The sequence below is a fragment of the Lagopus leucura genome, unplaced genomic scaffold (assembly GCF_019238085.1).
Source record: "Lagopus leucura isolate 7727_CA_CO unplaced genomic scaffold, USGS_WTPT01 Super-Scaffold_100004, whole genome shotgun sequence".
In the NCBI taxonomy this organism is placed as follows: domain Eukaryota; kingdom Metazoa; phylum Chordata; class Aves; order Galliformes; family Phasianidae; genus Lagopus; species Lagopus leucura.
This window is the reverse complement of record NW_024962264.1, coordinates 30,180,366-30,201,230: the sequence shown is the minus strand read 5'-3', so window position 1 is coordinate 30,201,230 and position 20,865 is coordinate 30,180,366. Positions and strand designations below refer to the sequence as shown.

The following is a 20,865-nucleotide window of genomic DNA, read 5'->3' as shown; positions in this document are numbered from 1 at the left end:
TCCAAAGATACTTGACTTGTTGGTGGCTATGCTAGATTAGCATAGATTAGATTGGTTTGAATCCTTACCCAAAAGGTATCAGTAATCTAATGTTGTTTTTCATCTCATAAATGTCCTATATTTCAGTTCCGAACCTTTGATCCGTGCAAGCAGTTGTGGTGTAGCCATCCAGATAACCCATACTTCTGTAAGACTAAGAAAGGACCTCCACTCGATGGGACAGAATGTGCCCCTGGAAAAGTAAGTATTGCGTTTCCAACTATGTATTAAAAAGAAACACACACAAGCAGTTGCATTAATTTGGGTTGAAAAGCACACAGGAAAATAGACAATTGCACAGTATCCCCCCAGTTAGCACCAAAGAAAGGAAAAAGTGGGAGCTGTGATTTCCCACTTTGTCTTCTTTGAAATGTGCAAAGCTGGCTGTTACATAGGCTATATTTTGGAAGGTGAGGGTGTTAAAATCATAGGTGAGGTGTAAGGCATTCACATTTTCCTCTGTAGCCTTTTTGTTATGTTTTTTTTTAATTATTATTATTTTTAATATTATTCTCTCTTCTGCAAAGTGTCCTTAAAGTGTCATTAAGAATCCGTGGTAGCAGATGACAGAATCACTGCAGGATGGGAGTACGTAGCCCCAAACTCTTCTTAGTACTTGTGGTCCAGACATCCTGTGGCTAAATGTTTGTACAAGCTTAGGATTAGCTCTTTAATTTTGTCTTTTAACATTAGAGAATGTTCTGCTGCTAATTCATTTTTGATCATACAATTATACTCAAGCAAATGTTTATTTAACAAATTCCATGTATTTTCAGCTACAGGAGAGCCACTTGTGATGTCTGGAAATGCCCTAACCAGTAGCCAAAAAACTTGCTGACTAGTGACTAGCCTGCTGTTGCATCTTGTTTGCGTGAATATAATGTTTGAGTATGAGGAAAAAAAGAAAAAAAAGCTACTGATCTTCAGCAAGGATCTTATTCTGTGATACAGTAGTCAGAACATAAAAATTCCTTTAAAACATGGTAGGAATTAGGATTCATATGAGACAAAGGATGACTTAAATGAAGTCAAAAGAACGTGTTGATCTTCGTATTTCTGCCCATAGAAGGATACACGCTCAGATGTGGCCCTGTTGTTTATCCATGGAACAGACAGCCATGAAAGAGAGGGATTGGGCACTCCTGGGCCTAGAGTACGAAGACCCTCTTTGCTCCACGAGCTCACCTCTGTGCACTTTTAAATTTACTGTGATTATGTTTGGTTTGATTTTGTTTCTGCTCTCCTGCTTTCCATGCCTGTTTTCTCTCAGTGGTGCTACAAAGGTCACTGCATGTGGAAGAATGCTAACCAGCTGAAGCAGGATGGCAACTGGGGACCCTGGACAAAATTTGGCTCCTGCTCACGAACCTGTGGAACTGGAGTTCGCTTCCGAACGCGCCAGTGCAACAATCCAATGTAGGTCTTCTGCCTTGGTGGTAGTTCCAGTCAACTGGTAATCACTGTAGGTGTCTGCTGAAATGGCATTTGTGTTTTGAGATGGAATCTCCTAAAATTCACATTGTGTTCAAGCCCCTTGAAACATCACCTTTTGCAAGGAGCCAGAATCGTTTTTAGTGAATCCAGTAATTTCCAGAGGAAAGCCTGTGGAAAACCATCCTATGAAAAATTTAACTGATGTGTGAGAGAGTGAAGAGAACATAGAGTGCAAGCTCAACAAGCTTTGGGATGAACTGTTAGATAGTCTCCAGTTGTAAATCAACTATTGACAGCATAGATGTGTATATGTATTGTTTCTGCATGTCAGCATATGCCTTTGGGATGTTTGAGTAACCATAGAGGTTACGTTGCAAGTGCATATCTGTGCAAGGTAACTGCTTTGTTTCCAGTCCTGTCAGTTCACACTCCTATTTTGTGAAATTGTCTCTTTAGAATCGAGTGTGAAATTCCACTTAAGACTGATAACAAAATTGTAGACCCAAAACCTTGAGGGTTTTATAATCTCACAGATGTTTTCTTCTCCCAGGCCAATTAATGGAGGTGAAGATTGTGTTGGTGTCAATTTTGAGTTTCAACTGTGTAATACGGAAGAGTGTCCGAAGCACTTTGAGGACTTCAGAGCGCAGCAATGTCAGCAACGCAATTCCCACTTTGAGTATCAGAACAGCAAACACCACTGGCTGCCATATGAACACCCTGACTGTAAGTTCTGTTATTTGTGTTTACTACAAGTCAGTGCTGGAATCTCACAGATCTTATGGGGGGGGTCTTGTTTCTTTTGCCATGTAGAGACTACAGCGTAAGAAAAGTGTAGTAGGTATGACTAAAAAGCAGGAAAAGAGGATGGTCCAGGGTAAAGGAATAGCTGCAGTGTGAGACAGTTGTAACTTCACCAACCCTTGCCCAGCTGTTTTCCTCTGACTTTCATCCTCTTCCTAGTGAGAACAGGATGTAGCAAGAGGCATAGAGGCTCTGAGCTCCTGATGGAATAGCTGGTGGGTGCCATAGCAATTAATGCAGTGCACTGTGAAGCTCTGGCTCTGCTGTTGGGGCCAAATGTGGAAAGCTGCTGCTCAGATCATGAAGGACTCTTCTTGGTCTCTCCTGTACAGCTGTTCATCTATATGAGTGCAAAATATTAATGGTCAATGAGGAATGCTGCTAGGAAATTGCACTGGAAGTTGTAATAGCGTTCTAATTAGTGTTCTACTTGAGAAGTCCTTCTAAGTATTTTCCCATTCTTAGATAAATCCATCTACCTGAGCCTGACTCTTCACTCTTAACATTAATATAATCCAGCAGTCATCTTGAGTAAAAAGGACAGCTTCAAGCATAAAGATTCATTGCTTGCTGAAAGGGATTTCAGAGCTGCTTTGAGTTGCTAGTATTTTTCCCTCAGGCATCTCCTTTGAAACTCTTCATATGCATGGCTAGGGGATCAGATTCAAGTAGTGATAAAGAAATATTTGTTCAGCTGGAATTTTCTGAAAAGACTAAAGGAATTTGAAATCCAAATCTTCTATTCTTTCATGTGATGTAATTTCCTAAACTCAGCACTGCTGCAACAGAATCAAACTGAAGGCTACTTGAAGAATAGTGGGGAACCCAGTTCTAGGAGCTTCTTTGGAAGCAGTCTGATTTCTGTGAGAGTATCTGTGATAATGATAGGCCCAAAATTCACACAACAGCAAATTAGTTGTTTTTTCCCCCCTTGGTGTCTGCATAAGGTCCATTCTATCTCTGTAATATTCTCTTTATGCCTTTAGTGAGATGTTTTTCTGAAACTCATCTGAATTGCTTTTAACTTATGCAGTTACGTCTGTTTTCCTGCTATGCAGCTAATAAGAGATGCCACCTGTACTGCCAGTCCAAAGAAACAGGAGATGTTGCTTATATGAAACAATTGGCACATGATGGGACTCGCTGTTCATATAAAGATCCCTATAGCATTTGTGTTCGTGGAGAATGTGTGGTGAGTGACAGCTTCTCAAGCTCATTGCTGAGTTTGGACTGTGCTGTGTTAAATAACTGTTCAGCAGCAATCAGAGAAAAAGAGACAGACTTTGCAGATGCTTTGAAATATTTGCAGCATCATATTCATCATAATTACTTCAGAATTAAATTACATTAGAGCAATGACACAGGTCCATTCCATGGAAACAATTTACTTTTCTTCAACTGACAATTTCATTTGCCATTTTTTCACTTAGTTTTGCATCTGAAAGGAATTGTCCGTATTTTGCTCTTTTCCATCTTTCCTAGTCTTGATGTACAGTGGATATAATCTGAGAATCAATTCCTGTTCTTCACCTGAAAACCATTACCCAGCAACAGGCTTTCAAGTAATCTGTGTTTAAATGAAATAGATCACTGTTGGCTAGTAATTTCCTCTATGCATTGATTTTGAGATTGCATCCCTCTACAGCTAAACCTTACAGCTTATGATAAAACCATGTTTCTTTTTGCTCTTCATTCTGCAGAAAGTGGGTTGTGACAAGGAAATTGGTTCTAATAAAGCTGAAGATAAGTGTGGCGTCTGTGGTGGAGATAACTCCCATTGCCGAACTGTGAAAGGAACCTTTACCCGCACTCCCAAAAAGCTTGGTAGGAATAGCATATGCATGCATCTGAATATAGTTTCTATTATCTCATATGTTTCTGTCATGCTTACTGTTTTTGAAGACTGATCAGAAACGTGGCTTACTTCAAGGTAGCAAAACAAGAATTTTAGCTTGATGTGCCAAAATGGTTTAGTGCTTGATAAAGAAATTAGATCTTTTAAAACACTGTAATGTTTCTGTCTTTTGAAGGACCTAACAGAAGAAAACTCCATTTGTGCAGTGTATCTAGAAATACTCCCCAGGCATAGCATGTTTAGCTCTTTGTAAATGTTGAAGCCCACAGACAGTGTTTGTGCTAAATGGGGATACACTGAGTTCTGCCAAAAAAGTGAACTATTGTCCCTAAGAGTGACATTCAGAAGAAATTGAGCTGCTTTGCCTGATGCTAAGTATAGCATGCCTTATTCTGTAGGAGGACTAGAAGAAATATTTTTCCTCCCTTTTGAAGTGTAAGCTATTCATGAGTTTTTCTTCTTAAACCTAAACTCAGGAGTCATTAATTGAAGTTCTGAACTTCTGAACACGTGGATTCTCGTGTCAGATCAGTCTCATCACAAATTGTAGCCTTTTAGTCAAATAAATAAATGAAAAATAAATTCAACTTAATTCTAAATCAAAGACAGAAACATTTTGGCAGAAACCCTCATTTCTCTCAAGTTGTGTGAATGGCATCCAATGAAGCATATGATGACATTAACCTGGTTAAAGTTTTCAGACTGGACTGGGGTACTCTATAACAAATCTCTTATCAATAATAATTCAAGACCCCTCGGTCTTTTCAGAAATTTCTATCTGGTCAGTTATTTGTTGAGTTAGGGCAGTATAATGTTTTATATACATACATATATATATATGTACATATATTTAAGAATACTGTGCATTTTAAGACTTTCCTATATGGCCTTTATTTCACTTTGGGGAATGTACTCAGGGATATGCATCTTCTGTATGACTGGTAGCAGCTATTTCAGGAATGTCTGTTTGGTAGAACTAAATGTTTTAAGATAGAGTGGAGAAAGACTTAGGGACAGATAACATGGATATCTGCATTAACAGTTTAAAAACTGGTAGTTGCTGCCATGAAGCAGGCTTTATTTCAGCATCAGTAATTACATTTGGACAGTAAGTGACTAACCAAACTAAACTTGGACAAAGATAATGTGCGAATGGAAAGAAAATATGTAAAATATTCTGCTGAAAATACATATTAATTACAAGCCAACTGGAGAAGTTTACAGCTTGTAGCTGCAAGTGCCATTAGAGGACCTTTCTTAAAGTGATAAAAGCAACTGGTGGATTAGACATGAAATTACACAAGAATTACTGTGATGTGGGGAGTAATGGAATGAAGATTATAATTTGAGCCTCTTGGGCCTGTGTGTTTCTTGAGCTGGCAGTCACTGTGCTTTTCTGAAAACAGAAAAAAAAACAAACTGTAATCAGCAGAAATTAGTGCATGGCCTTCTAAGCATATTTCTAATCTTTTTCACTAAAAGTAAATGATTGTACTTTTGGGGGCAGAGGGAATATTCATGTCACAATTCTGGATCCAGTCCAGTAGAGCTTTTTCTGGTGCATCTGGTTTCTGTATTCTATAGCAGTGGTTTACAAATTATAGCTTGCAGTTGATGTACAAGCCTAAGCTTGAGGTTTGGCTTACTCCCTAGGAGATAACAGGGCAAATGAGAGGTCAACAGAGGGCAAAATATAATACTAACCCCATCATGTAGTGGCTCAGTATTTTTGCCCGGGAACCACCGAGTAACTGCATTGTCTTCTAAGGTGACAGCACGTTACTGGGTGTTTTCACAGTGTTCTCAGTGTCTGGAAAGTGCTACATCTAAGTGATAGAGAGTACTAGAAATACAGTTCAGGAAATACTGCTATTAGTGAGCCATTTCCAAATGTTAATGAAAGCGTTTATGAAATGTTTATTGTTTTACAGTATCTGTGGCAGTCTAGTCATTAAAAAAACTAATTGACCTCTTCCAACAGGAAAACATTTAAGCAAGAGGTGCCAAAAAGAATTCAAGTTTCTGGAAAATGAAATCTGCAAGTATCCAACTTAAAATCACCTACCTGAATTTTCAGTGGTCTAAATTTCATTGACTGTTAAAAATTGCTAGATGTGTCTAATGCTGCTTTAAGTGCATCTGAACACATAATGTAAATTATACTTTATATTTGTTAAGACCATCTGGCTGACAATGCAGTCAATGAAATAGCAAGACTTGGCTCCCATAACACTAATTATAGACGTTCTATTTAAGGGAAGACTAGAGGAGCATTTACATTGCCCAAAGGAGCTCGCAATATTTCCCTTTCTGAAACAAAGGAGTCTAAAAACACTCTGGGTAAGTTCAAGTGCTTGCAGAAAGAGGCATCCATGGCAACTGGAGAGTTCTTCCTGCAGTTCTCATCTCCAAAAAGGCACTGACACATAACACCTATTCAGGCAAAAGCTTTGTTTCATATGCTCAAAAGATGGACAGTAAAAAGATCATTGAATGCTGTTTTTGCAGACTTTCATCAGCCAAATCCATGAAATTACACATATGTGGCTCTTTGTTCTTTAAAAATGGATCTAAAGAGATTTGTCATAACTGAATATGCAGACATTAAAGGGAAAATACAGAAATATGAAAGTGCCATACACTCAGAGTTTTGCATCCTTACATCAAATTAATTAGATTCACTTCAGTGCTTGTGAAGCTCTTGTTTAAAACTTGCAATAGAAGTGACTGTTGACAGGTTCTCAAGATGGATTTTAGTCTTCCGGAATGACAGAATGACATACTGAACATTACATTAATTATTTAGACGGATAAATAATTGAAATTTAAAATATGAATTACTGTCTTTGGGGACAGCTTTTTATTCTTAACTGCATAGAGTTGAAATCAGCCATTTCATTTCAGCAGTAATACTTGAATTAATACATTTTACATCTGTAGTTTTAAATTGTTTGGATTAACTTCCATGTAGACAAGCCCTTCCTTATGTGTAGTGACAATACAATCTACTACATCCACCTTTCTCCAGGATCACTGATGTCTCAAAGGTAAACAGACACACTGAAGAGACATATGTGTATCAGTACAGTAAGTAAACTCAAATCCCACAGCCTGGCTGATGAGTGATTTGGAAAAAAATAATCAGGAAGAATCGTTCTTCTCCCTTGTACACTCAGAAACATTGGAAACATTTTTTTTTGCCTGAATTGTTAATCAATATGACCTATAGCAATATAGCTAATCAAGAGACAAATAGATTTGTAACTGGTTTCTCTTTACTCCTGGAAAGAGGAAAAACACAAGGAGGTCCTGTCAAATACGTTACAAAGCTATTTGATCAGTTTCTTTCTGACACTGCTTCTCAGTTGGTGGATGCCCCTTTCTGCAAGTAGAAGCTGAATAATGTAGAGCACTCCTAACCATGGCTATTACTTTTTATTTCCTCCTCTGCTTTCTCCATTGACTACTACACATGCCAAAGGGTACCTTAAGATGTTTGACATCCCTCCTGGTGCTCGACATGTGTTTATCCAAGAAGACGAGGCTTCTCCTCATTTTCTTGGTAAGTTCCTCCCTCAGGTTTGGCTTTGAGGCATGATGAGAAGCATGGGCAGTCATGCAGAAGAACCTGAGAAATGAGAACCAAACTGAAGTAGTAAATTTCTGCATTCAGAATTGCATGTTACAGATTGACGATGTAAGCTTAGTAATGAAATTTACTTCTCATATGAATTCCTCAAAATATTAGACTGATCCCAATTTGCATGTTTACTAATAAAAGACTCTCATCACTCTTATTTAAATGATACTGTCAAGGTAAAAAAGATGCATTTTAATATGTGAATTCAGTATCTACAATTCAGTGTCTTTAACAATCTTATTTGCTGCAGATTGCAAACAACAGCTTTTTTCATGAAAAGAAGATTGGGAAACTTGTGATGTATTTTCGGTCCCTTTCATTTTGGATTTTTCTTTTGTAGGAAAGATCATATATTGTTATATCAGTCTGTAACTTGCTACTTATTGCTGTCTAATGCTTAAGGGATTTTTAGCTTACACTGAAGGGATGAGGTCTTCCATTGATTTTGACATACATTTAATCAGTTTTTTATCTGCCCTGGCAGTGTCTGAATTATAAACTCTTCTGGCAGAGTTATATCTGTTATTAAAAAATTAGTAAGAACAGAAAAAGAAATTTAAAAAACAAAGCAGAAGAGAGGAAATAGTTAAGGCTGTGATAATGTCAGAGAGAAAAATTGTTGGCTTTTGAGGTTTGAGAACTTCAGTTTGGACCAAGCACAATGTGACAGTACCCCTGAGAGAATCATTTTGTTTTGGTAGTAAGTAGTTTTATCACATTTCTAAGTAGGTACACTGCAAAACTCTTGCATTTTGATTGCTATAATAATAGGAGCATGTAAGATGTTGGCATATTTTTAAATTTAAATTAAATGTTTAAATATTTTTAAATGTTTTACGGTGATTTAGAAAGGGATGTACAAAGGAAAGTAATGAAAGTCTTTCTCTAGATTTCTAATTTATCAGCTTGTAATCCAATTCCTACAGGACCTGATTTGCAAAATGTGTTGCAGGAACAGTTTCCCAGAGGTTTGAATGCCTTGACTCTGCTTATTCATTTTAGCATCTGGCAGATACATATGCTGAAGAAACTGAAGTGTGAAAAAAGGTGTCACTTTTATAATCTGAGGAATATAAGAAATGCATCTGTAGTCTGCTGAGATGTCTGTTACACTAAGGGGAGTTCTCAGTAGTGTTGGGTTTGGTCTTCTGCAAACAAGGAGGACAAGAGACTTTGAGGATTTGACCTGAGTTTCTTGCTACTACTGTACTTCCTGGGAACTATGCCAGTACGGAAAACATACGTAATACATGTGAAGAGGTACTTTCTGTACCTAATTCATATGAATATGGTGGTGCAAAATTGAATCAAATATTCAGATGCACTTGTCATCAGCCTGGAATGTGAAGGTTACATGGGTTGGCCTTGGAGGGCCTATTTCTGTGCAAGTGCATCTACAGCACTAGCTGGTTTGTTCAAGAGGCTTTCTGTGATGTCTCCTGACAAGTTTCACATAAGTCACTTCATGACTGGAGATGGTATGATAAGAGGCACAACTGTCACTCTTTTCAATCCTTTCAGCAATTAAGAACCAGGCTACAGGGCACTATATTCTGAATGGAAAGGGGGAGGAGGCCAGATCCAGATCTTTCATCGACCTGGGTGTGGAATGGGAATACAATATAGAAGACGACATAGAAACTCTGCACACTGATGGGCCTTTGCATGATGCAGTGGTTGTCCTGGTAAGTAGTATGCCAAGCAGTGGGAACACAGTGATTTTGTCTTTTACAGAAGTCCATGGCCAGCATGGAGATTGTGCCAAGATTAAACCTTGCTGTGTAATGCCTCTCTGAAAGACCTATGCAGATGGAACAGCTGACAGGCTAAAGCCCTTTTCTCATTAGCTTTTACTCTCCTTGGTAAAATGCTGTCTGTTCATGCTGCAGTAATGTGTTCTCAGATGTCAATGGGACACTTTGGACAAAAGCAGGCATTACAGGTCAAACGCTGTTTGCTCTCTTGCCAAGTAGATCACTGGGCCACAGCATCATTTCATCCTAGGTAGAGGCGTTCTATTTGGCCAGCGAATAAATCTAGCATTATAAAGACGTCTCATTTTAAACATCTCTGTTGATCTTACTGTTGTTAGTTATAGCTGTGTAGATAAAAAAGAAAACCTTTTTTTCCCAATTAGTTAACCAGCAGTTTGCACGTTTCCCTAGGAGGCTGTACTTTCTTTACTCTGCAACGGAATAAATAATAGCTTTGGTTTTCTACCACTGTTTGCATTTGATTATTAATAGATCATTCCTCGGGAGAATGACACAAGATCTAGCCTGACTTACAAATACATCATTCACGAGGATTCAGTACCAACTATCAACAGCAACAACGTCCTACAGGAGGAAATAGATACTTTTGAGTGGGCGTTGAAAAGTTGGTCACAGTGCTCCAAACCCTGTGGTGGAGGTAAACAGATGATGTAGCACCCTCTAGTAATGACAAATTACCAGAAGTGGAAGAGTAAAAGGTGGGGGAAGTGAATGCTTTAGAAATCTTGAGCTTCCATTTTAGAAACAGCTTGTTATTTTGGGTGCCCAAACTTAAAATATCTTAAGTGTCTGATTATTCAAAAGTGTCACTTCCAGCCTAGAAAGAAGTAGTCCTTTTTAGCTGTTAAATTCAGCACCAAGGTCACTTTGAAAGCATGCACTCAGCCATTTTTTGGTACTGATTGTTCACTTTGCTTACAGTGTGTTATTCCTATGCAAATAATGGGTAATGTAAATTTCTAATTAACTTTAACTCCTATATAGAGCAGTTGAGCAAGTAGTTTGAGTAGCAAGAATGCTAAAACGTGACCTGGGTCTTGAGTTAATTGCCCACTTAGTAAGTGACCTGCTGCTTGATGTTAAGGAGGTAGTTTCTCCCCTCTCTGTACCATGATCTGTGTGTGCAGTGCAGAGGTTAAAAGGTCCTAGAGTCCCTTCCGGCCTTATAAATCTACCATAGTGCCATATTTTAAACAACATCCAAACAGCACTCTGCAACAATATTATGCCTGACAACGGAACAAATTGTGAGCATGTTTTAATACCTTGTAAATATCTGTCATGTAAAACTATTTAATCGTACTTGAAAGTTATATTTTAAAAAAACATTTCTAACAAGAGTCTGCTTTTCCTAATTTTTCCGAAATATTTTCAGGATTCCAGTATACCAAGTATGGGTGTCGCAGGAAGAGTGATAACAAAATGGTTCATCGCAGCTTCTGTGAAGCCAGCAAAAAGCCAAAGCCAATTCGTAGAATGTGCAATCTTCAGGAATGTACACGGCCTCTGTAAGTTGGTCATGCATAAAAATACAAATGATTGCTCCTTGTGGTAGGGGTGAAAATGAGCCTAAGCCAAATTTGATATGATACTAATAGCTTTCTAGATTGGAGATCTTGCGTAATGGATGTGCTTTGGTTTTTTTTGGTGGTTTTTTTTTTTCTTTTTTTTTTAACCTTTGTACAATCTTGCTGAGTGTTTTCATCGTCCCTACCCTTCCCATCCTCCTCACTTCCCTCCTCCATCCCCCAAAAAACGCAACAAAAAACAACATGCTAAGAACTGACTGAACTGGCAGCAGTTTGGATAATGGTAAAAGTTGTGAAGGCATTTAATTCCTTTTTTACTTTTAAGGTGGGCAGCAGATGAATGGGAATACTGCACAAAAACCTGTGGGAATTCAGGCTACCAGATCCGCACTGTGCGTTGCATTCAGCCCCTTCATGATGGTGCCAACCGCTCTGTCCATTTCAAGTACTGTAGTGGAGATCGCCCTGAAAGTCGCAGGCCGTGCAACCGAGTACCATGCCCTGCACAGTGGAAAGCTGGGCCCTGGTCTGAGGTAGGCAAGCAGCAATTGTGAGCGAGTAATGTACCTTTGTAGCACCTCACACCTCTGATGTTGGAGCTGTGCCTGTGGTGAACGTTCCTGCCTGCACTGGTCAGACATCTCCAAAATGTGAAAATCAGCAGTAGATAATGTCTTCCTGGCTCTTGGGCTTCTATAGCTCTCCCAAATTCTCTAGAAACAAACTCTGAAAATATCTCCAGTGTCAAATACATAATCCTGCTGAACAAACGTAGACATTTTGTTTCTGTCAACTTTCCAACGTTTCATTTCCCCAATTCTGAGGATAGCATAACTTTTTTTTTTTTATACCGGTGTGGACTTGCATTGGAATCACAGAGTTTCTGTAAGTGTTAATATTCCTCTGATGTCATAGGAACAAACACCTGAATGCTACAGCTAACGCAGTGAACACTAAGTTAGAATTCCATAGTCTTTTTTATTCTCTTTCTGTTACACTGTCAAGTAATAAGCTATAGGAAGACTAAGAAGAAAAATCTATAATATATTCTAATAATAAATTTGATATTGAAAAAAGCAAGGACTGATGAAAATGCTATCCTCTTTCTTGACATATTTTTCCATAATGTCAGCCTTCACTAAAGGCTGCTCTCAAAAACAAACTGCTGGAATGTATAGCCTGATGTGAAAACCAGCCCTGGGCTATTTTAGACACATTAGCTATTGCACATTGCTGTGAAATACCCTGAATTGTCTTGTGTCTGTTTCATAGTGTTCTGTGACCTGTGGGGAGGGAACCGAGACCCGGCAGATCATATGCCGTGCTGGTGACCATTGCGATGGAGAAAAGCCAGACTCAGTGAGGGTTTGTAAACTCCCTCCCTGTAATGGTAAGGAAACAAACTGATTGCAGCAAATGAGAGTAACCCTTCCTGTCTCAGTGCAGTGTGTCAGTGCATAGTACGGTTCCAGGGTTAGAGACTTAGATTTCATACTTGAGTGAACTCTGATGAAAAATAATACACTTTATTTAATCCTGCCTGAAGTTTCAGTTCTACCTGGTGAACCTACTATGTCTCTGTGTACTGGTTTCTAAGATGAGTCAGAGCCTGTGCTTATGATCAGATAGTGTACGTACCAAATTTGTACACTACCGTGTTTTAAAGGTACTACACTGATCAGGTGTCAACCACACAATTTACTTCTTGCATGCTAGAACATATATCATTCACTGGTGATCCCCCTGCTTTATTCCAGCTAATGGTGCCTTGTTTTTCAGTCCAGCACAATACTGATATTCTAACTCAGGGTGATCTGTGTTTCTCACAGATTGGGGCCCTCTCTTGTAATGTACTGAAATAGGGGGGTTGGACATGTTAGCCTAAGTTGTATTTGCAAAAATCTGTGCTAGAGATGAAGGTCAGTCCCAAGTAGATCCTACTTGACCTCTAGATCCCAGCATGAGGCCAATTAAAGAAATGAAAATACAAATACAAAAACATTGAGCCGTAAGGTATTAATAGGATTCCTAGGAATTTCATTACATTATTTTCATAGAAATTTTTAAACAGTTTTTTAATCTTTTTATGAACAACAAAAAAGTCTTTGTTCCTTTGAGCCATTAACTTTATTAGATTTTGGGGTTTTTTTTAATCCCTCACAATAGCCCTAATATTCTGACCACTGGCTGGTAGAAAAAATAGAAAAAAGAGTTCTTAGAAAGTGCAGTATGTTTTCCTACAGACTGAATGTAACTGCTTGCCACAAGTCTAGTGAAAGTATACTTTGCTCTTGTTTGTTTTCTGCTGTTGCCAGTGAAAGGACTTAAGGGAGGAAATGATTCTGGGAGCAGTGAACAGTTAAGAGATTCTGTATCCACTAGGTGGGAGCAAATCACTGTGACTTTATAAACAAGTAGCAGATTTAAAATTATTTATTCATTGTGGACTGATTTTTCACTGGTGATACAAATATTTCCAAAGCTAAAATAAGGGCTACATCTTCACAAAACGATTCAGATAGATCTGATCTTGTGCTTTAGCATCAGCTTTAAGAATCTGTATTTTAAGCATCAGCTGAGATTTTCTTTAATGGCCAGTGTTAAATTCCAGCCTTTCAGAATTAGGCATCAAACACTCTTACTGTGTCTCTTTCACAGTCATAGTCAGAGCCAAATGCCACTGACATGTTAGACTAAGCATCTGCTAATATGGGAGATAAGCAATAGATGGCCTTATACATGCCCTCTACCAGTGCTCTTGAATCACACTGGTTGAAACTCTGTTATTTCATTTCTAGATGCTTAATACACAACCCATCTTACTTGCCCCATTGAAGGAAGGATTTATGTGGTCATGTCTAAGTACTGCAGTTGCTTACCAGGCTTCTGAAACGCCAGATTCATTCCCTAAGGAAAGAGGATATAGAACTCCATGCTGCAGTTAAAAAATAAAAATAAAAATGTAATGGCCAAGAAAACGTACTGATCCATCTGGCCTTGCTGCAGCATACCTACAGCGCAACCTGGTCTTAATAAAAATGTTAATACAAGGGCAGCTGCATCCAGCCAAGTCCCTCATACCTTTGACAAAACCACAGGGTACCTTGTGGGTTCTGCTCCTTAGACACATTATACCAGCATCTGTGAGTGCAAACCTTTCTATTCTGCTCAGGAATTTGGGCCGTAGCTTTTACCAAGCATAAGCATTTTCTGCTTCTGTGCTAAGTAGCTGACAGTATTCTTTCAGACCAAATAGTCTGTCTTTTTCACCACACTCTTTTAATGTGGTTTCTATTGCACTCTATGTTTAGGGAGAACATAGCTAAAATATGAATATTATTCTGTAATATTTATGTAGGTAAACCCTTTATGCATGGAAAGTGTGGTAGTAGTTTATTTTTAAGTTTGTATAGCTTTGATTACTATTTTGATTTTTGGGGCATTAGACGTAGCAAAATATTTGTCTACAGCAGATGTTTTTGACAAATGATTTATTGTATAAATGCAAAATTGCTGAGAATTCAATCCAACTGGAACTGTGATGAACATTTGCCTCAGTGTGATTCTTCCTGCAGTATGAGGCACATTAACCTACATCTTCCATTTCATTAGAAAATATATGTCTGTGTAAAAGAGAAGAGCCACCACTTTAATCGTATGCCTCAGCAGAGATTACAAAAACTGATTTCATTGTACTCGTACAAATTGATGAACAGGTCCTTGGATAGTCTTTTTACAAGCTATCTCTTTGCAACTCTTGATTCAGAATGCAAAAATATCCACCTGCTGTTTCAAATATTAGTGCCCAAATATCAGATTCCAGCTGAAAGCAAGATTTCTCAAGGGGATGCTCTCACCCAGCATCCCACTGAATGTACAATTACAGTGATCCTTTTTGTAAGAACTGTGTCACTCCTAAAATGTAATGTGAAATTTTTGCATCAATTTAAATTACTAGCTTCATCTTCTACAGATTCACTAGAGAACCGATACAACCTTCTTGTGTCTTCTACTCTTAGTTACCGTGAAGGAAGTAACAAATTGTGAGAAGGAGAATTTTTACCATGAACATCAGCAGAAGGATACAAGCGCTTCCATACTGAATAGGAAATTGTTGACTAGGTTGTGCAGAGTTAACCTAAAAAATAAAAAAAAGGGATTATGTGAGTATATAGCTCCAAGATTGTACTTATGGAACCTACTGGAAGTAGATAAGTACAAAACCAAATCTTTGCACTATCATTTGAGTCACAAAATCAAAACTATTGCAAATCAATACCACAAAAATTAGCCATTAGAGAACAGGATGAAATGAGAAGTACTGCCATTATGAAAGTGCAAAAATAATCATTTGGTTCTTTCTTTTTTGGGTTTGTTTGTTACTTTAGCTCATAATATTTATTTCACTTATATATAGATATAAATTAGAGTGTGTATATATGATGACTGTCATAATTTTCCAGATCAGATCTCATTTACATGGAAGCACATTTATTACTCTATATACGATGCAAAGATTTGTGTTTCAATATTAGCTTTTCTAGTTTAGATGAATTATGAATGTAGCCCTTGAATTTAACATGCTAATTCTTACTGAAAATAGTCTTACAGTGCCTTCATGGACTACATATATTCTCAGGCAAATCTGCAGGTTTAACTCAGGTTTGTCAAGAACCAATAAACATCTATCCAAGGAATCACATCAGGACTAGGAGCAAGGAAAAAATTTATATTATGTGCTGAACTCATATAATTTGGTATTTATAAACAGCATCCCACAAGCCCACTGATGCAAGTGTGTAATTTTACTGAATTCAGTGCAATTAAACTGATCTATACTGATTGAGGGGTTGGACTACAGTTAATATTTTAAAAAAGGAAAACTTGGTTGCCTAACATACTGTTGACATGTGGTAAGACAACATCTATACTAGTGAGAAAATATCACAGTACAGAAGGCTAATTTAATTTCAGAGCTTAATAAGTGGCATTATGTGCCATCTGTTGCTCACTGAAATGTTGACTGAATAATTGCTAACTATGAATGGAAGACACATATGGAACAGATATTCTCAATGGTCAGAGTTAGCTTTTGGCCATTTACATTATGGTTTCGCATACTTCTATTTTAAGTAAAATCCATCAGTACCATTACAAATAAACTGTGATGTCTTAGGAAAAATCTGTTAATGGAAACATCCTGCTAGTCTCTCCCTAAAGTATTTGAATAGTTAATGGATGCACCAAGCAATTTATTTGTCCTCACTGCTGGTTTTCTGTCCTGGGAAGTGTTACATGTTTGTATTTTCTTCATCTCATTCGGGACTGCTGCTAAAGCCTTTGCACCTGATTTAGGTGGTATAGTTGGTACAACAGATAGCAAGATCAAAAACATAAATGCTCAATATTGCCACCAACTCTCAAGTGCTAAGAAACTCTCAATGTTTGTCCCAGTTCAAGTGACAGTAAAACTTAGAACTTTGCCTTTGAGTTCACATGATGGATCACACCAAAGAAGTCTGGGTACGAACATACTTTTATATTCATTATAAAAGTCTTACATTTCTTCTGACTTATTGTGTTTTAAGATTTTCCTCTCTACCTTTTTTGACCAGCATGACTGTGTCTCTATCCATACAACACAAGTATCCAGCAAATGCTCAAAAAAAGACTGATGTTTCTGAGATCTCAAGTACAACTTTGACTTCTTTAAGAAGTCTTCTTTTGCTGACTGAAAGGAATGCCTCACATGATCTGAAGGCATCTTACATCTGACCTATCTGTTACAAGCTTTCCATCAGTTCTCCATTTATGTTTGGGTCACTGAAAAACTAAGAAATGTTTCTAACACTTTATTTTAAGAGATTATGCAAGAGGCATCTTTGAGAGTTCATGGAATTGTAGAATATCCCAAGTTGGAAGGGACCCACAAGGATCACTGAATCCAACTCCTCCCAAAATGACTGGTTGGGATTTCTTTAAAGGAAGATTTAACAGTTTTTAATTTTAATGATAGATAATATCCTCAGGCTAGATTTGGGGCAGATAGAATGACTGGTACTGGAGAGTTAGCACTGTTAATTGTTGTCTGTAGCCCTCCACAGATATGACTTTCTTCTGTTTGCTACTGGTCTGCACAGAAGCCAACATTTTCAAAGTACCTGATGATTTTTTTTGTTGTTGTTCACAGAGCTGCCTCTTTAAAGGGGCCGATTTATTTTCTGGGGCTTGGTGAGTTCTTTCATGGATGAAACATCTCAGACTAGCCCATTATTTTGGAAACAGGCATTATTTTATCAGTGCCCATCTAAATGCTGTACAGGTATTTCAGCGCTCTTCATTAGGTTTACAATCAGCATTGCATTTGTTTTGCAGATGAGCCCTGTATGGGAGACAAATCTATCTTCTGTCAGATGGAAGTGCTTGCACGTTACTGTTCCATCCCTGGCTACAACAAGCTGTGCTGTGAGTCCTGCAGCAAGCGCAGCAGCACTCTCCCACCACCATTCCTTACTGAAGCTGCTGAAACTGAGGAGGAAGTGATGTTTGATCAAAGTGATTTGCCTAGAGCTTTGGTGATGCCAACGCCTTTAGTCCCCCATTATGCAGAGTTCCTGCCAGGGAGAAGGGGCCTGGGCAGGCTTCATTTCACAGAAGAGGATACAGATACACATGTCTTCCAGTCAAACACAAAGCCTAAGGGTGCTGAGTTTCCACAACGGAGAGTTCCTCTAGCAACCAAGACTTCGAAGCTATTTGCTTTGTTCCACCAGCCACCTGCCAACAGTAGCAGTCTTGGTCCTCCAAATGACCTTGCTTTGGTCGCAGCTGTTCCTGTGGTGTCAGCTAATAACACCGCAGTGGGTGCTCCTTCTCCATCAAGAACCTCACAGAAGAGTGAGAGGCAAATTGACAAGAGATGGCCTTCGAGGTCCTCCACTGTGGAAAGATGAATGTGAATGCCACATGGAGAATAGTTGCAGAAAGAAGCTTTGGTTCGCTTTGTGTTTCCCTTCTTTACTTCTGGACACTACGGCGCATCCACGATCAGGACGCTGCAGATCATCAACTAATTCTCCTTGTAAATACAAAGAACAAGAAGTGCTGGTTCACTTTCTAGTTGCTTCCCGTCCCTCCTTCCATACTGTGTCATCTGCTTAGCTTGAATGCGTTGGAGGAAAGCACCAAAGAATATTCCTAACAGTGCACGAAAGTTGCCGAGGACATCGGTCAAGCTTTAGTACAGGGAAAGTGGCCACGTCCTCAGTAGTCACCTCACGATTTTTGTTTTTAAACACTCACATGTAGAAAACACCCCACTACAAGAAGTACCAAACGTTTACATGATACAAAATACTTTTGCAGTGGAACAACTGAATTAATAAGACTTGTTTTGCTAATTTATCTATATAAATGGATATTGTATGAGCAAATTTGCAGCTGTTGTGTAAATACTGTATATTGCAGAAAATCAGTATTATTTTTAAGAGTTTTGTGCTGTCAGACAACCGTTTACCTATGTTACATTCTGGACAACTGCTAGGTGCCTGCCATTGAGTACTGCCTTATTTACATTCCACAAGTTGATTTTTTAAGCAGCATTGTCATAAAAGGATAAGTTCCATTTTCATATGAATTACATCTACTGATACTAGGAAAGAGTTTGTTGTTTGATTGTTTTTTAATATCAACAATGTGATGCTTTCTTTTCAAGTAGAGGGGGACAAAAAAAGAAGTATAATTCTAAAAGTATGAGTCTGCTTATTGCCACCTGCCCATTAAAAGTCGGTTTAGACATTTTAGCATAATTCCAGTCACAGGTTGGAAAAATGCTTTTATGTGCCTGTGAAACGAACACTGAGACCTGCAGCCTACACTGAGCAGGCACTGCTTTGGTTAGGAGTTGCAGTGCTGTCCCTTAAGTCTGTTCTTGCCTGAGAGGTCAGACCAGTGTAGGAAACCATGTATATACTGTAAGTACTGTAATATTCACAAGTCAAAAAGTTGTGTTTTCCAGATGATCCAGTTGTTTTTAATGAAGCTAAAAAAGCATCATAGTGGTAGCACTAAGAAGAAATAGCTGTGGCAAGACTTAAAAGATTTTTTTCCTATTGGAAGCATTGGTTTAAAGGTGAGAGAGATATTTATTTTTCAGCATGGTTCACCTCAAAATCTCCACAAGCACAATGCATCTGACTGCAATAATGTACTAGTAATTTATGTCAATAACCATCTTGTTCACAGTCCACCCAATCATACTCTCTCCTGTGTGTTGCTGTAAAGTACTTGTATATAGGATTGAGAACTAAAGATATTTATTAAAAGTTGAATTCTTGATAGTATTTTATGTACTAAATATTTACACTAAGGGCAGTTGACTATCCTTTTTGCCAAGATAAAATAGATGTAACTAGATACTTGTACATGCTATGTCATATGGATAGAACAGAAATTTAAGCTAACTAAACTACTGTAGAGAAATTGTTGATCTTATTCTTAAAAATAATAATAAAAAAAAGTGACAATTTTTTTTTATTACAAGCATCTTTAATTTCAAAGTGAGATATTAAATATTCATGTGCAATTTTTGTTTCCCCATAAGAAGTTCTCATGATTGCCCTATTTGACAGAACAGCGGATGTGTACCTATAACCTACTATAAAACAGTAGCATTGCAAATTAGGACTCCAAAGATTAAATTCTGGAAAGAAACTTCTGAGGTGATTATGCATAATCACTAGGATAAGGTAAGGATGAAAACTGTTGTCAGAAGACTTTTTTTGTAAATGAAATTTAAGAAGAATCCTTTTCAAGGAAGTATGGGGTCACTGCGCATCTCACATTGTGATGTGCATTATTTAACCCACTGTAGTACCTACTCACCACCTCTAAAGAATTGCTGCTACCTTTCTGCAAGTCTTTTGAAGGTCAAAGAAATTAGTATTAAATATAGTGTACAGACAATCCCTGAGCCTCAAACAGACAAATAGGGTGTGTTTTATTACATGGAAATTTCCAAAAAGTCAAATTCTCTGTCTTTATCTTCTACATATATACAATGTGGGTGTAGATAATCATTGTACCTTTTTGCTTTCTTTTCTACCAAGCTATTTTTTCTTTCATTAAAGTGTACACTACTGATCCTGTTTGTTGTACTGGGGAGCATGTAGCAATAAAATCTTTAAGATAATAAGGCTTTTTTTTTTTTTCTGTTTTAATCCATGATTTTGTTATTTTATCCTTTACAAAATGAAGGAATACATACATCCCCAAACTTCACTCTGTAGAAAAAAGCTCTTTTCCCTTCATATGTTGTATCTTCAAAACCCATTACAATTTTTATTTTTTTTTTGAAATTTAGAATTAACAAAACTGAATATGCAGAACAAAATTTTCTTTAAACAATGTTCTTTTATAACATGTACTTCACAGAGTTAACATCAGTGCAGGTGGCTCAAGGGACTTCAGTGCCCTCTGCGGAGGCTTGTGCTTCTTTCTGAGGAAAAACAATTGCCTTCACCATGTCTTTGTCTGGAAAACAGGTTTAAAACACTTCCAGGTTCCTGTAACTTGTGGAAGAGGTACTAATAAAAATCACTGACAATAGGATATAAAAGCTGTTTAAAACTGAAGAGTGGTTTCTGAGTCAAAGTAAATGCATTCTGAAAGTTCCTGAGCGGTTTGCTTAATCCCCTATGCCCCTCAGAGTAGATTAAACACATTCAGGTGTTTCCAGATTCCTGATGCACTTAAGAAGTGGAATGAATCATTAGTGAAGAGGGGCTAAAA

At 37.9% G+C, this 20,865-nt stretch overlaps 1 protein-coding gene across 3 annotated transcripts in view; it reads left to right on the top strand.

Annotated features, from left to right (window-relative positions):
* The window catches only part of ADAMTS3 (ADAM metallopeptidase with thrombospondin type 1 motif 3), a 228,786-nt gene extending 208,545 nt beyond the window's left edge, over positions 1-20,241 (top strand). For all 3 annotated transcript variants that reach the window (XM_042871526.1, XM_042871525.1, XM_042871524.1), the window contains 12 exons: positions 127-240; positions 1,310-1,455; positions 2,024-2,199; positions 3,336-3,469; positions 3,978-4,101; positions 7,614-7,694; positions 9,294-9,457; positions 10,019-10,184; positions 10,923-11,055; positions 11,402-11,609; positions 12,349-12,466; positions 17,452-20,241. In XM_042871526.1, coding sequence (XP_042727460.1) covers positions 127-240; positions 1,310-1,455; positions 2,024-2,199; positions 3,336-3,469; positions 3,978-4,101; positions 7,614-7,694; positions 9,294-9,457; positions 10,019-10,184; positions 10,923-11,055; positions 11,402-11,609; positions 12,349-12,466; positions 17,452-18,029 — 2,142 coding nt within the window. In that variant the 3' untranslated portion in view covers positions 18,030-20,241. The remainder of the gene's footprint in view (positions 1-126; positions 241-1,309; positions 1,456-2,023; positions 2,200-3,335; positions 3,470-3,977; positions 4,102-7,613; positions 7,695-9,293; positions 9,458-10,018; positions 10,185-10,922; positions 11,056-11,401; positions 11,610-12,348; positions 12,467-17,451) is intronic.
* The last annotated feature ends 624 nt before the right edge of the window (positions 20,242-20,865 follow it).